Source organism: Drosophila takahashii, chromosome X (assembly GCF_030179915.1).
Source record: "Drosophila takahashii strain IR98-3 E-12201 chromosome X, DtakHiC1v2, whole genome shotgun sequence".
Classification (NCBI taxonomy): domain Eukaryota; kingdom Metazoa; phylum Arthropoda; class Insecta; order Diptera; family Drosophilidae; genus Drosophila; species Drosophila takahashii.
Window position 1 is genome coordinate 1,681,669 of NC_091683.1, and position 15,367 is coordinate 1,697,035.

General features: G+C 42.9%; 5 protein-coding genes across 7 annotated transcripts; 1 reads left to right on the forward strand and 4 right to left on the reverse strand.

Moving 5' to 3' along the window:
- Positions 1-72: 72 nt before the first annotated feature.
- Positions 73-1,622, reverse strand: LOC108058458 (uncharacterized). The gene is made up of 2 exons (XM_017143194.3): positions 1,390-1,622; positions 73-826 (listed from the first exon to the last, which is right to left on the reverse strand). Exons 1-2 carry the CDS (start codon positions 1,547-1,549, stop codon positions 105-107), a joined length of 882 nt encoding a protein of 293 aa, XP_016998683.1. The 5' UTR covers positions 1,550-1,622; the 3' UTR covers positions 73-104.
- Positions 1,623-2,093: 471 nt separating this feature from the next.
- Positions 2,094-3,963, reverse strand: LOC138913838 (uncharacterized). Its single transcript, XM_070218819.1, has 2 exons — positions 3,613-3,963; positions 2,094-2,971 (listed from the first exon to the last, which is right to left on the reverse strand). The coding sequence occupies exons 1-2, from the start codon at positions 3,825-3,827 to the stop codon at positions 2,164-2,166; spliced, it is 1,023 nt and encodes a 340-aa protein (XP_070074920.1). The 5' UTR covers positions 3,828-3,963; the 3' UTR covers positions 2,094-2,163.
- A 383-nt stretch (positions 3,964-4,346) lies between these two features.
- RhoGAP5A (Rho GTPase activating protein at 5A) lies at positions 4,347-6,459 on the reverse strand. Its single transcript, XM_070218818.1, has 4 exons — positions 6,257-6,459; positions 5,077-6,177; positions 4,907-5,012; positions 4,347-4,846 (listed from the first exon to the last, which is right to left on the reverse strand). Exons 1-4 carry the CDS (start codon positions 6,324-6,326, stop codon positions 4,678-4,680), a joined length of 1,446 nt encoding a protein of 481 aa, XP_070074919.1. The 5' UTR covers positions 6,327-6,459; the 3' UTR covers positions 4,347-4,677.
- Positions 6,460-6,882: 423 nt separating this feature from the next.
- Positions 6,883-10,948, reverse strand: Mlc-c (Myosin light chain cytoplasmic). Of its 2 annotated transcripts, XM_017143182.3 has the most exons (3): positions 10,814-10,948; positions 10,686-10,713; positions 6,883-8,037 (listed from the first exon to the last, which is right to left on the reverse strand). In XM_017143182.3, the coding sequence occupies exons 1-3, from the start codon at positions 10,814-10,816 to the stop codon at positions 7,625-7,627; spliced, it is 444 nt and encodes a 147-aa protein (XP_016998671.1). In that variant the 5' UTR covers positions 10,817-10,948; the 3' UTR covers positions 6,883-7,624. The 2 variants fall into 2 exon arrangements, with proteins under 2 accessions (XP_016998671.1, XP_070074967.1); XM_070218866.1 differs by lacking the exons at positions 10,686-10,713; positions 10,814-10,948 and adding an exon at positions 8,449-8,526.
- On the forward strand, positions 8,650-15,296 carry Pop1 (POP1 ribonuclease P/MRP subunit). Of its 2 annotated transcripts, none has more exons than XM_017143193.3 (3): positions 8,650-8,920; positions 11,997-13,771; positions 14,226-15,296. In XM_017143193.3, exons 1-3 carry the CDS (start codon positions 8,895-8,897, stop codon positions 15,113-15,115), a joined length of 2,691 nt encoding a protein of 896 aa, XP_016998682.3. In that variant the 5' UTR covers positions 8,650-8,894; the 3' UTR covers positions 15,116-15,296. The 2 variants fall into 2 exon arrangements, with proteins under 2 accessions (XP_016998682.3, XP_070074966.1); XM_070218865.1 differs by lacking the exon at positions 8,650-8,920 and adding an exon at positions 9,252-9,269 and having other exon boundaries at positions 14,226-15,295.
- Positions 15,297-15,367: the final 71 nt, after the last annotated feature.

Below are 15,367 nucleotides of genomic sequence, written 5' to 3' on the forward strand. Positions count from 1 at the left end.
TGTGGCTACTCTACGACTAAGAAAAAAAGATCACTTGAAGCAGGATAATTGATTTTATTTCAACTTAAGATTTATTTATTTTTTGTTTTTTAAACGGGAAGCACTTACTCATTCATGATGAACTGCAGAAAGCGGCGATAGTTGATGCCCCTCTCGCACCTGGTGTCCTCCATGCCCTGGGTGAGCAGCTGCAGTTCCTCGGCGGTAAACTGCTCCTCGTTGCGATTGAGCAGCTCGAGCAGGCGCTTCGGCTCGATGAATCCCGAGCTCAGGGGATCCGAACGCCGCAGGGCGTCGATGAACTCGTCCCTCTTGGCCATGTCCATGTCGACGGCATTGCGGCCCACCGCCTGCAGGTAGAGTCGGGCCTGCTGGAGCCGCTCCTTCTGCTCCTGGGCGGCGTTCTTGGCGAACATCCGCTGCACCAGATGCTCGTAGTGCACATTGCCCCCGATATCGGAGGCGCAGTGCAGCGCACTGAAGACCTCCGCCTCGTCCAGGCGCTCCGAGCCCATCGAGGTCAGCATGCGGCGCAGCTCGCTGTAGGGCAGCAGACCAGTGCCCTTGGTATCGCAGCTGCGCAGCACTTGCAACACATCCTCGGCCGATGGTCCTTCCTCGTCCTCTTCATCGGCCCACTGGCAGTAGAGTGTGAGCACCAGCTCAAAGGACGCCCGCTGGGAGATCCTCTCGGCCGCGGCCGGTCCCATCGTCTCACGCCGACGTAGGTGCTCCGCCTCCAGGCGATTCAACAGCCACTGGTCGCTGGGACTCAGGCCCATGGTGCGCAGGCAGTCCGCCACATCCGACAGTGCGATGCTGGCGCCTTCGGGAATATGTAAAATATTTTTTACATTAGTTTATCATTGTTTAAAATCAAAAAGAACTATTAAACATCAATATATGTGACTGAAAGTATAAAGGGATATAATAATTATTATATTTATTTATAATAAAATATTTTTTAAAATAGTTTATCATGGTTAAGGCTTAGTACTCAACGCAACAAAAAGTCGTCCAAAACAAAAAACTTCATATGAAAAACAACGTCAACAAATTTTGTTTCATGTGAAGTTTTTGTTTTGGACGACTTTTTGTTGGGTTGAGTACTAGCCCTAAAAATCAAAAATAGCTTTTAAATATCAATATATGTGTCTGAAAGTATGCAGGGATATAATATTTACCATATTTATTTATAATAAAATATTTTTTTTAAATAGTTTATCATAGTTTAAGATCAAACCTTGGGAATATCATATATTTATAGCTTAAAAGGTCTTGAAAAACATATGTATATAAAAAAAAATTGTAAATTAAAATATTATAATTTATTATAATATATTATATTATTATTTTTTATAGAAATATATATCCTATATATTTACTTACCATCTACTCCTGATCCTTCTGCTCCTATCCCATTGCCATCAACTGCGAATAGATCGAAAACATGCCGCAGTTTGGGCACTTCTGGCATCATTATCATCAGCTCCGATTGCTTGTAAAAGAATCCGAGCTTGCGGGTGGATCGCTTTCCCTTCTTGTTCATATTGTTCGGGATAGAATATATTTACAGAAAAAAAAAAAAAAACAATTTTGTACAAAATTTTGTTAGGAGAGCCAAATTTGATAATGAAGTTCCAAATGGGAAAAGATTTTGGATAACATCGAAGTCAATGAATGCTACGCTTTCATTTGTGGATGGAACAAATTCGTATTCTTTAAAAAACCGGTTGCTTAATTTGTTATTTAATAATTACTTAAAAACGGTTGTTATTCAGTCCAATATTTCACAATTGCTTTTGGTTTCAAAGTTTATCACTCATACTGTTGTCTTTGATTAACAAGTTAGTTTTATCTAAATGATTATGTAGCAATCTATATAAAATATGCAATGTTTTATAGCCTAAAAACCAATGTAGATGAAATATTAATCCGCCACATCCTCGATAATGCCAATTAAAGATCGTTGATTGTTAAATATTGATTGTTAAATACTGAGTATTAAATATTGACAACAAATGTTAATAAGGATTGGAAAATTATTAAATTAGTAACTATAAGACAACTAAATTTGTTATTCTGTTATATAATTTGATTTTCATGCAATGGCATGGTTTATTTGGTAAAAGTTAGTATAGTTAAAAATAGATCACAAATAAATTATTCAGTCTTTGAAGCTTCCATTTCTTCTCGTGCCGTTTTTTTGAGGAGTTCTAGAGTTCTTCTGGCGGCTTGTGCATTTGCCATTTCTTGCTCAAAAGAATCAGTGCTATTTTCACTAAATGGCCACTCAGGAGCTGTATCTATTGTATCCGACGCAGGATTTTGCAGCTGAGCCTCTCCTCCATCAACGTCCATGGCCTTTGATGCTTCCATTTCTTCTCGTGCCATTTTTTTGAGGAATTCTAGAGTTCTTTTGGCGGCTTGTGCATTTGCCATTTCTTGCTCAAACGAATCAGTGCTATTTTCACAAAATGGCAACTCAGGAGCTGTATCTATTGTATCCGACGCAGGATTTTGCAGCAGAGCCTCTCCTCCATCAACGTCCATGGCCATGTTTTGTTTCTGGTCCTCCGGCAAATTTTCTATGATGCCATCTTCGGATGTCTGCACAAAGGAAATTTCACTTTCCTGAGCGTCAAGGATAAAAATACGCGAATCATTGACGTCAATGGCCACGGTATCCTCGGGATTATAGACAACCTCGCCGTTGCCACCGGTCAATATGATCAGCTCGCCATCCTCGATGAGTATCTCTCGCATGGCCGCCATCTGCTGCTCCTCGGTAATCGGTGAATCTTCCGTGTAGAACTGATGAGTGCCGTCCGCTTGAATAACGAACTTGTTGGCTGTATTGTCCACTTGAATAAAATTGTTGTCGTCTGTGGTTTTATCATGGTCTATGGGCCTTGGTGTTTCGTTCCCAGCTGCGGTGGGTGGATCAGAGATCTGGCTCTCCTGCTCCTTCCTATGATAATGAGTAAAAATTAAATTAATTCAACATGCTTTTTACTTAATCTATAATTTCTAGACTATACTTTTGCTTAAAGATATTTATATTTATTCAACATTAATGGTTTATTAAAGTTTTAAAAAAAATATATATTATTATAATAAATCAATATAAGTTTTTAAGTAAATTAATCTTTAAGCTAATCTTTGAATAATTAAATTAAGTTTTTAAACAATTTTAATGTAGCTAAAATATTCTAAAGTTTTATATATTTTTAAGGTTAGGTTGGGAACCCTGTGAATATATACATATTGGGCTAAAATTCAATTAAATTCAACATGCTTTATACTTATTCTCAAATTTCTAAACTTTACTGGTTTGTTGGTATGTTCATATGTATAGATAGGTTCAACATTAACGATTTATTAAAATTATACAAAAAGGATATATTATTATAATAGATAAAAATAAAATTACATTCAATATGTAATTAACTTATTCTCCAGTTACTAAAAAATTTGAATGTAGCTACATTGATTAAAGATATGATACACATACATATGTATGTGTAAATATCTTTAAAAGTTCTAGCTTTTTTTGAGGTTAGGTTAGAACCATGTGAATATATATGTATGAGTGTGTTTGTACAAACTCACTTGTTATTGCTGTTTTTTGTCATGGTCTGCGCATTGACCGGCGTTACGAGATTTTGAAGATCCTGCACCATATCGTTGAAAAAAGTCTTCTGATCTTTTATCTCCTTGAGCTTTGTATCAATGGGATCGGATTCGCTGCGCTGCAATTGTATAGAACTCTTGGACAGTCCCAGCCCTTCATTCTCACGGTCGTCGTCTTTATTATCGCCCTTCATGGTTATATTTCTCTTATTTTTCGGTAACGCACAAAAGTAGAAATAGTCGACTTGTCGAAAGCGGCCTGAAAATGATGACTAGAAGATTCGAGACGAACACCTGACACTCCACTTGACGTCAAAAGGAAAAGAAAAAGGAAGCGCAGCCAACTTCACTCAAGTGTTGAAATAGTGTTGGAGATTTAGAGGCAACTCTACAGACTCCATTGAAGAATCTGGTCTTACACAAGTTGTGTTGAAAGCAACCCTGAAATAGGGTTTATAGTGTTTAAAAGGTTTATAAAGTTTAAAGAGTTTATAGGGTTTATAGAGTTAATAGGGATTCTAAGTTTTAGTAAAAATATTACCATATTACATTGTAAAAAGTAAAAATAAATACATATCTTTATTATTGTGACATAAAATACATCACCTAAAAAATATTTGTTGTGTTGAATGCAACTCTAAAATGGAGTTTATAGGGTTGCTAAGGTTATAGAGTTAATATGGTTCCTAAGTTTTAGTAAAAATATTACCATGTTACATTGTAAAAAGTAAAAATAAATACATATCTTTATTATTGTGACATAAAATACTTCACCTAAAAAATATTTCGAAAAATCGTTAAATTCGTACTCCTACAACATTCAATGTATTCTACTGGATTTTTGTGTGTGTGTGTTTAAAAAGAAGGGATTAAAAAGCATTGGATATTTGATCTTAGGCTACATTTTTGGTGGAATCGTCGAGTAAACCACATCTGGGTTCCGTTTCGAAAGAGAGGGCCTATCAGAGGGCCCCTGTGGACTTCATTTTGGCATTGGGCTGAGTTTAAAGTTTAAAGTTTAAGATTTAAGGCTTTCTTTCCTTTTCAGGACGTGGTCGCAAAGATGGTCTGGCAGTGGGCGATGAGCGAGGAAAGCATGAAGATCTCCTCCGTCAGGTTCGTCATGTGCTGGGGCGTGGCAATCAGTGTGGGCGCAAAGACGGTGGCCAGATTGTGCTCGTTCATCTTGTTGACGGCATAATGGGAGGCCACGCTGTGAGGATTATCTAGGATATCTCAGGGACTCTCAAGGCTAAACAGACAAACATCTTACCGCTTCAGGTGCTCCAGCATGTACTGCAAACAGGCGTGATGGGCGGGCGGCAGGCGACGCACTGCCTCCGCCATGAGCTGCCGCTGCTCCGCTGGCTTTCCGCTGCCTGGAAAAGGGAAAATATCTTTAGATATATATATTCCATTAAGAGAAGACCAGTTAAAACCCACGTCCTGCTGCCATGAAGCTGGGATACGCCTGGAATGTGATCAGCGGCACGGGCAGCAGGCGCAGATATAGCTTCAATGTCCCGGCAATCACATTCACATTCCCGTACGCCGTCTCCGACATGTCCGTCCGCTCACCCTCCCGATCGAGGGCCAATTTGAGCGCCTCGATCTCATCGGCAAAGCCCGATACTCGGTATATACCCTCCTGCAGCATGCCCCTGGCCTCCACCTCCTCCACGCAGCGCCGCACCACAAAGGGTATCTGATGGTGCGGCTCCAGCTGCACCATGGTCGTCAAATCCGTGCCAAATACGCCACGTATGCGCTTGAGATCCGGCACACACTTGGCCGGCACCAGTTCGGAGCACTTGCTGTGCGCCACAAAGCCGCAGGCCTCGCATTTCCTGCCCTGCGCCGTAAAGCCCCACAGGAAATTGGCACAGAACTCGCACCAATTGAGGCCTTTAAAAGTGTGAACCTTGAAATGATGCGGTTTCTCGTAGACCAACGGCATGGGATCTACCGTAGAGGCAGTCGCTGGCAGCTCCTCCTCCTCCTCGGGCTGCTGCTCCTCCGGCTGTGGCTGCTCCTTGGATTGCTTGCCCAGCTCATTCGAGAGAGCCCTCAACTTCCTTCCGTTCAAAGTCATGTAGGGACTCTGCTGATAGCAATTCTTGGTCTGCTGATTGATCTGCTGGATGATGGGGCTGGCGTGGAGCTGCATGTGGAAGTTGATGAGCCCATCGGCCACCATATCGTGGACCGTATCGAAGCGTTTGTCCTGGCCGCGCAGATAGTGACCGCAGCCCGTTTTATAGAGCAATTTGTAGTGTTTGGGGCGCTTATTGAAGCGGAGACTGAGCGTATAATAGCCATCGGACTGGGGACTGCGACGCACAAAGTAGCTGCCATCGCGGGCATTGGCCAGGAGCTGCTCCGCCTCCAGGTGGCCCATGAGACCATGATATTCGGAGCCGTAGAGGCGGCCGGCCAAATTGTTGGCCTCCACGGCCTCCGCGGTGCTTTTCGCCGGCGGCAGGGGCAGCGTGCGCTGGCAGCGCAACGGACAGGGAGCCGGGGCCTCCAACTGCAGCTTGTACACTGTTTTTGGGGGGATAATATAGGATGCAGTGCATCAGAAGTGCATCATAATTGCAAATAGGAGTGCTTTTCTACTCACATTCTGGCTTCCAGACCTTCTGAACCGGTGAACTGGGCTCGGGGGCGCCCGCCTCCGTGTTCCGGGGCATCCTCCTTCCGCCTGGCTGCTAATTAACTAATTAATTTTGTTGATAACTTTAGTTAATTCTTAAGTTAATGAAATTAAACTTAATGTTTTGCTTGGGCAGGCGAACAGGGTTGCCAGGCCGGCGAAATGCAGGGCGGTATTTAAAAGATACCAACATACCATTAAATACCAGAAATTAAAGCTCACGATCTGAAAATACTGAAATATAAATAAAAATTTTAAAATAATAATAAAAGAAATCAATTTAAATTATTGTTAATAATTTAGATCACAAATTTAATGAATTATCTTCCCTTTTCTTTTAATTGGTTTCATACCAATAAATACCAGAAATTAAAGCTCAGGTTCTGAAAATACTGAACTACAAATAAGTATTTAAAAAAAATAAATAAATTTAAATTTTAGTTAATAATTTTGATCACACATTTAATGCGTTCTTTTCCCTTTTCCCCGTTCAATTGGTTCCATACCCAATACTCAGGTATACAGTTCATAATATTAATCACCCATTTATTTATATATTCAATTCCCCTTTCCCAAATAAATAAAAACACCAGTTACGGTTCAATTGGTTTAATAGATTTAAGTACGTTCCTTTTGTAAAAAGACCTACACATTCATTGCTTCTCTTTGTTTTATTTATTATTAAATACAAATATTAAATTATTAAAAAAAATAAACATGTAAAACTTCAAAATGCGTATTTAAATTCGGACACGCGCCACCACGCGACGCATATCAAATTTAATTTCGAAATACTTTTTCGTGATACTCATCCTCGCTGTCTTTGTCTTCCATTGAAATATAATATAGATGTAATATATGTATCGAGTGTGATTGATTGGTACAAAAGAACGGCCCGCACTAGGTGATATATAATTACTGATTAACCTTCTAGTTTTCTTTTAGAATAATACGCATAATAATTCACAGACGCAGTGATTAGTTATGGTTAATCATGATGAATCTATGTGTCTACATCGATGGTTAGTTTTTGGAAGTGGGAATATATAGCTCCAATCTCGAAGTTTTAAGTTTTCTGTGTTTTTTAGCTGCTTGTGAAGCACTTTTCCCCTGTATTTATTGTGTATATATCTCGATATCCTTGGTCGTTGTCCTTGGTTTTAAGTCCTTCATTTTGGGGGAAAGGATGGCTGCTAAGTTGGAATCACGGAGTTGGAACTTCTGGCGGAATGAACGGCTGGCTCAGCTAGCTTGGCAGGTGTGTTTTAGTGTTGCTGTTGTGTTTTAGTGGTGTGTTGCTTCTATTGTCGTGGTGAATCGGGAATCAGCTCCACCCTAACCCTGCATGACCATGCGCACGAACTCCTCGTAGTTGATGTTGCCCTGCTGATCCTCCATATTGGCCAGCAGCTGCTCCACCTCCTCGTCCGTCAGCTTCTCGCCCAGCGTTGTCAGCAGGTGACGCAGCTCGGCGGAGGAAATGTAGCCGCTGGCGTCCTTGTCAAAGTGACGCAGTCCCTCAATAAAGTCATCGGCCGTATCGCCGGAACGGGCCTTTGAAATCGCCTGGTAAATGGGCAGGAACACCTCGAACGAGATGCGCTCATCGGGCTTCAGCTGGTGGGTGCACTTCTTCACATCGGACTCGGTGGGATTCTGGCCCAATGCCCTCAGGCACTCGCCCACCTGGCTCAGCTGGATCTTGCCATCGCCGCGGTTGTCGAACAGGTTGAAGGCCTCCTGGAATTCTGGCGAACAAAAAGGTGGGTAATTTGGGTAGCTTGAAATCGGTTCTTAGATAATTATACAATTGGAACTCTCATCACTCCCAGATGGTTGATTGTTTAAAATGATGATATTACTGATGATACTGCTGAACAAAAAAAAAGAAACAGAACGCCTCGACTAACAGATAAGCTAAAGGGAGTGCGAAGCAGATGAAGATATGCAAGCAGTAAATCGACTGCTTGCTTCGCTTGCATTCCATTGATCATAACTTTTCAATGAATGATCCGATTTTGAAAATTTTTTCTACATTTCAATAGGTTATAATCAACACAACCAAATGGCATTTTCACTTTTGAAAAATCTGTACAGATGTGAGCATTATGCTTTTTTGAAAGTAATTTAGATCTTAATCACACAGATCAATGGATCACCTTCCAGTGTGGTAAAGGTTTGCTTCACGTGCGCCGTGTAGTAATACATATTGAACCACTCCGATGACCGCTTTGCCAGCTACTGACTACTGACTGCCTCAAAAACTCCGACTGCCCGGATTTGGCTGGCCATTCGGATCGGATCCCCTACTCCAACCCGCCGCCGCCTTCCTTGGCCATGTGACACCGATATACCCTCACTTCAACAGCAACTCTCTTGAAGTCGGGGCGTTGAAGTTAAAGTACACTGTTTACAAAATTGACATAAACAATCCAGGGAACCTGGGAAATGGTTTGTTTTGCTTTCGAAGCTCTTGTTTCGGGGGAAAAAAAGAGTGCAGAACGATGAATCGCAAGCTATTTTTAGGAATAGTGGTTGCAGTTGGATTTAAACAAGTGAAGGTGTAAGTTCTTCAGCCGGAGAAGTTTAAATACAAGCGAAACGGATGCTAGAAAAGTGCAAAAAGTGGATGTAAATATTTAATTGATTTCGGAAGAGACTTCAAATTCTAATTCTGATGTGATTTTACGACAAAGAGCCCCGTAAACCCATAAAAAACCTCAAGGATTGACATAAAAATCTTTAAAAAAATATCCTAAATTCGAAATCATTTATGATAAACTAGAGTGTTCAGAATTCGATGACCTGCACCTAAATGTTGATCATTATGTTTGGTTATCATGCGCATACGACGACATTCATCCCAAAAATGGCAATAAAAACAAACGAATCCAGCACATTTTTGTCCATTTTAGGCGATGACAAAACGGCGACGACAGGCTAAAGCGTAAAGATTGCAATGGGGCGATGGGGCGACAAGGTGAGTTGGATGTGAATTGGAAAATACATTTGCTGTATGGTATATGGTATACTATACTATATACACGGTCGAACGCTGACGTCAGAGTGTCAGCACTGCTGAATTATCAGAGACCATTGACTTTGATTAGGCTAACGGCTAACAACTAACAACTGGGGATTGCGTAAAAATTCGACTTGATTTGATTCGTATTCGCATCGAAATTGGAATCGGAATCTAAGACTCGAACTCAGAAAGTTGGCTTTCCGTAAATGGAAGCTGGTTTTTTTTGTCAGCTGGCTTGGCTGTCTTGTCTTATCGCTGGCTTTTTGCAACTGCAATTGCAGTTTTATTTAAAACGAGCTACCGGTGGGTCAGAAAGCCGGCTGATTATCCCATTGGGCAGCTCCTACATATACATACGACTATATCTTATCAGTTCCACTTCCTTTCGTCTTTCAACAGTTGTTTTCTTTGATACTATGTTATGTAGTATGCTATAAAATCGGTATGTAGACGTTAAGTTATAAATCATTGGATTATATGTGAAAATAGTATTTTCAAAACTCGAATTCAAGAGAGAGATGAGAATGAGAACATTCGCTAGTAATCGAATGTTTAGAATACAATTTTGCCTATAATACAATGTCTTTTTTTGACGGGTTTGATTATAAATGATTATATCCTATCATTGATGACATACTATACTATTTCTATACATAGATATTATCAAATGATATGTGGTTATGGGATACCCATATATATTATCACAGATATTGCTATGTGGTTATGGAATATCCTTAGATATACATGGATATTATCAACTGGTATATGGTTATATGGGAAATCCATAGATATACATAGATATTATCATTATATATGGGATATATGGGATATACATAGATATTAGCAGTTAGTATGTGATATCCATAGATATTATTACTGATATTCAGATGTGGTTATGGGATATCTATAGATATTGACATAGATATTGGTATGTGGCTATGAAATACCCATAGATATCCATAGATACTATCAATTGGTATGTGATATATGGGATATCCCAGGGTATCCTATCTTCGGCTTTTTGGATTTCCCCGTCGCTTTGCTGCTTCTTGGTATTTTTTGTTTTTTGGGTGAGTCACGATCGCATTCGTATGGCTGCTTTCCAGCGTATTTGCTTTATCAATGATTCATGCATATATTGCCGTTTTTCGTTTTTCGCTTTTCGTTTTCGCCGCCTATAAAGCTGTGTAACACTAACACACGCACACTCACACACCTTCGTGCCATCGCCCTCCCACTGCCCGCATTCCAATGCCCATGAGTGGAAGGGAGAGGGCGCGATGTGACGGCGCATATAGTGCCGTTATTTGGCCGACTTTTCATGTTTTTCTATTTGTTTTTTTTTTTTTTGCGAAGGACGAGGACACTCACCAGCCAACTGATCCTCGGTGTAAGCTGCCTGCAACGAGAAGACAAGAAAAGACAACAAAGGATTAGTACCCTTACTGTTAAAGCGGCCTTCCAATAAACACACACGATAATAAACAGTAAACACTCACCATATCGATTTGCTTTTAGCTAGCTGATGAGGAAAACAACACAAAAACACGGGATATTGTTGAATATTGAAATTGGGCGACGTCGACGCTAGAGATGGGGCTGTACGCGGGACTAGAGATGTGGGAGCAGCGATGACCGATGCCGATAGTATCGATATGGTCCGCGCTGCGATAGTTAGTGTTCCCGCCATCACATATATAGTTGGTGCGCGGAATAATATCAGGGGGATTCCCTAAACTGTTGAATTGCTGAATTGTTGAAAATTCAACAAAAAATTTCAGCAATTAAGGGAACGACCCAAAATGGTTCCTGTTGAATTTTCAAACAGCTGTTATTTGTTGAAAAATTTCACGGAACTTAAAGCATGTAAAATTTGATTTATTATTGCTAGTTACTGTCTAAAAGTGTTACCAAGGTAAAAAGAACCACAAATATGCTTTCTAAGTTGATTTCAAAATAAATAATGCGTACTGGTGATAGTAAAATGTTACAGAGTTGCCACGACTTTCAAAAAAAGGTGACAACTCTGGCTTTTCAGCAATTCAACAAAATTTTCAACAGCCCCGAGGCTGTTGAATTGCTGAAATTTCTGAAAGTTGACTTTGTATGGAACAGCTGAATAACAGCTGACCAAAATTCAACAATTCAGCAATTCAACAGTTTAGGGAATCCCCCTATTAATATTCGAATATATCGCTATTCTGGACTAGATAATATTGATATGAAAATAGACCGAATACAAATATATCACTATTCTGGACCGAATAATAATTATAAAAATAAATAAATAAAATATATCTCCGAAAATATCGTTATTTTGGACCGAATAATATCTTTATTCAAATATATTTCCAAAAATATCGTTATTCTGGTCCAAATAATATCAATATTCAAATATATCGCTAGCAAATATCACTATTCTGAACCGACTAATATCGTTATTTGAATATATCTCCAAAAATATCTCCAATCTGGACCCAATAATATCTATATTCAAATACAACTCCAAAAATGTCACTATCCTAGACCGAATAATATTGATCTTCAAATAAATCGCCAACAAATAACACTATTCTGGACCGAATATTCAAAGAAATCGCTAGCAAATATAACGATTAAAATATATTTACTTACGTGAAAGTATCGATATGTTAGTATCTTTTTCGCACATTCCTAATTCAGATCGCCAGTGTTGGAAAACATCGAAATACGAAAATCAACACGTGCCGCTCGGTTTGTTTTGAATTTCGATTCAGAGATCCCGATCCCGAGATTCCGATTCCGATTCCTCTCCAAATTCCCAATGAGTAGCTCCACCCAGAAGCTGGAGTACGATGCAGCGGTGGGCGGCCGGGTCGCCCTGCCCTCGCACGTGACCACCTACCACTATGCGGCCGTGGCGCTGCAGGAGATCCGGACTTTAGTTGCCGACTGCCAGGAGACGACGCAGCGGAGCAGCAAGCTGATCTTCCAGACGCTGCCCAAGCACATGCGCCGCCGGGCGATGTCCCATCATCCAAAGCGCCTGCCCCGCAAATACCGTCAGGCGCACAAATCCCAGATGTCCAAGGGCGGCAATCAGCCGGTAAACAGCAAACGACCCTCGCGAAGGTACCGCCGGCGACCCAAGAACCTCCTGCGCGAATATGTGCGCCGGCAGAGGCGTCACCTGTGGCTGGAGACGCACATCTGGCACGCCAAGCGCTTCCACATGGTCGACCGGTGGGGCTATCGCCTGGCTTTCGCCAGCTGCGACAAAACCTACCGCGCCTGCTATCGCGCCACCACGGAGCACTGCCTCCTGCAGGATATCTCCTTCTATGAATGCCTGGAGATCAGAGGACCTTTGGAGCAGCTGCGCCAGGGCTTCGCCCGCCTGACCAGTCCACAATGCGGCCTCGGTGTGACGGCCAGAACTTTCCTCAGCGGAAGACGCGAGGGCAGCGTGGAGCTGTTCAAGGAGAACCAATATCCGCTGGGAGCTCTACAGCGAGTTAGCTTCATGTGGCGGCCAAGGGAGGAGCAGGAGAAGGGTGAGCATCACACGCTCTGGCTGTGGCTGCATCCTAGCGGAGCACAGGCCATCCTGGAGCAGCTAATCAGCGTGTTCCAGCTGAAATCGAAGAAGCAACAGAGGTTGCCGCTCAAGGAGGAAGGAAAAAAAGAGCTTCTCAGCAAGGAGGAAGTAAAGGAGGAGCATCTCAGCGGGGAAAAACGGTCCTCCAAGTCGAGTCAAAAGGAATTACGCTTCTGGACCCAAACGAAATCCTTTGATTTCCAACCCACTTACTCCAATGCCGAGGAAACCATTCATTTAATCTCCCTCCAGCGGCAATTCAATCGCTTCCGCCTCACAGGACCCCGCGCCCAACGTGTCCTGCTGGCCAGCCTGCGTCCGCATCATCAGGAGGAGGAGGATAACTACTGCCAGGCAGCCCTGCAGCTGAGTTCGCCCGCCCAGCTGCTTTCCAACCTGGTAATGGCCACCCAGGTGGTGGATCCGCGACTCCAGCGACCCAAGAAGCGCACGAAGGCGGAGGGAAAGGAGCAACCGAAACTCTCCCCCGAGGATCTCCTTTTGAATCAGCCCGCGAATCTCCCAGAGAGTCCGCTGTGGAGCCAGGAGGCGCGGCAGAGGCTGGCCGGGAGTATTATGTCCACGCACACGTACAATGAGCTGCGTCAACAGCATAGCGTGGTGCCAGGAGCGCCGTGTGCCTTCGAGCAGCAAATGCAGGCGATGCCCGTGATACTCATCCAAAGACCCGGCTCCCAGGATCCCAAATATAAGCGATTAGCCTACGGCTGCGGCTGGGATGTGATTGCGCCGGCTGGTTATGGCATGGCCCTTTGGCTCACGCTCACCATGTGGGGCGCCAGGCCGGGGGGATTGCGGGAACTGGATTCGGTGGCCAGGGAAGCGGGCGCTGAGTTGCATCTGCCGGATACAATAGCAGGTAAGTTATATTGTATTCGTGCAAAAGTATGTAACAAAAAGTCTATATAGCCATGTCCGTCTGTCTGTTTGAACGCTGAGATCTCGGAAACTCCAAAAGCTAGAAGATTGAGATTTCCCACACATATTCTTGGGCTTCCTACGCAGCGCAAGTTTATTTCAGCCTAGCGCCACACCCCCTCTAACGCATACAATCGCCCACTAACGGTAACCTTTAAAGATTTTCGAAAAGTATAAATGCAATTTTGTTGTGCATAAATATACCTATCGAAATGTAGAAGACATTTTTCAAATCGGACCATTCATTAAAAAGTTATGCGTAATCTAAATTGTATATAGCCATTTCCCTCGCACTCCCTTTAGCCGAGTGACGGGTATTATATAGCTTTCTCTCTTGTTTTATATAATTTATTTTATACAACTCTTTAATTACTTTTTACCTGTTATCTCGCTAGGAATCCAGCAGGCTGCTGCTTCAGCTGAGGAGCTACGCGCCGCCTACTTCCGCATGCCGCCCAACAAGCGCTCGAACTACCGGAAACTGGCGGTGGTCAGTCCGTTCATTGCTCCCTGGAAGTGCTTACTGCGCGATTGGGGCGCTACTCCTGCCACAGGATCCTCGTTCTACGTGCTGCGCCATCGCCAGCAGCTGGAGGAGATTGCCGAGTGCCTGCGACAACGTAGAGCGCTGCCGCAGGAGCTTCTGCACCAGGAGGCACTCATCCAGATTCAACTGCGTTTGATTAGTCGCGGCTGCGTGAAGAGCAATGCTCTGATTTGCCTGCCCACGCAAGATGATCACAAGCAACGCTGGCGACAGCTGAAACGCAATGATCAGGCCCCTGTTTGTGTAGAGCCACTGCAGCCGGATTTGAATGAACAGCAGCGCAAGGATCTGCGCCAGAGTCACAAGCTCAAGTTGAAGCGTTTGCGTGCGCGGAGGGTGCGTGAGAAGCGGCAGCTGCAGGAGAAGGCCACCAAGCGTGTTTACATCCGGCCAGCGGGCACTGCTCATCTGGTGAAAGCCCAGCTGGAGGAGATGAGCGCCCTGTGGCTGCCCAGCGATCCGCGGGAGATGCGGCAAAGCGTGCGACGTCAGTGTAGCCGTGAGGTCTTCGGTTATGTCACCTTGGCCAGCTTTACGTTTACCGAGGCTCTGGTCTGCGCCGTGGGCTATGTAACCGCCGCCGGTCTGCAGCAACTCGTCGGAGGGGAGCTACCGAACTCCAAGGGAACCAACTCCCTCAAGGAACCCCTCATGTGCCTGCTGCGCGATCCGGATAGCCGCGACTACCGCTGGGCCAGCTTTCAAATCAATCTTAATGTGGCCAGTCCAGGTCTTTAGAGCTTAGGTCTTGTTTTTCTGCTTGTTAGTGCCAAATATATAATGCTATCATATAGCAAAAATAAGAAAATAACTCGATTCTGTTATAAATTTCTAAAAATCTGCCTAATTTTTATCAAATTAATTTAGTTTTCTTAGGCATTTTTATTTTTAATTGAAGAAAATAACTAGAGTCTGCATTTCAGAGTGGTATTCTAATAATTCTTTTATAATTTTCTACAAATCTGCCTGGTTTTTATTAGTTTAGTTTAG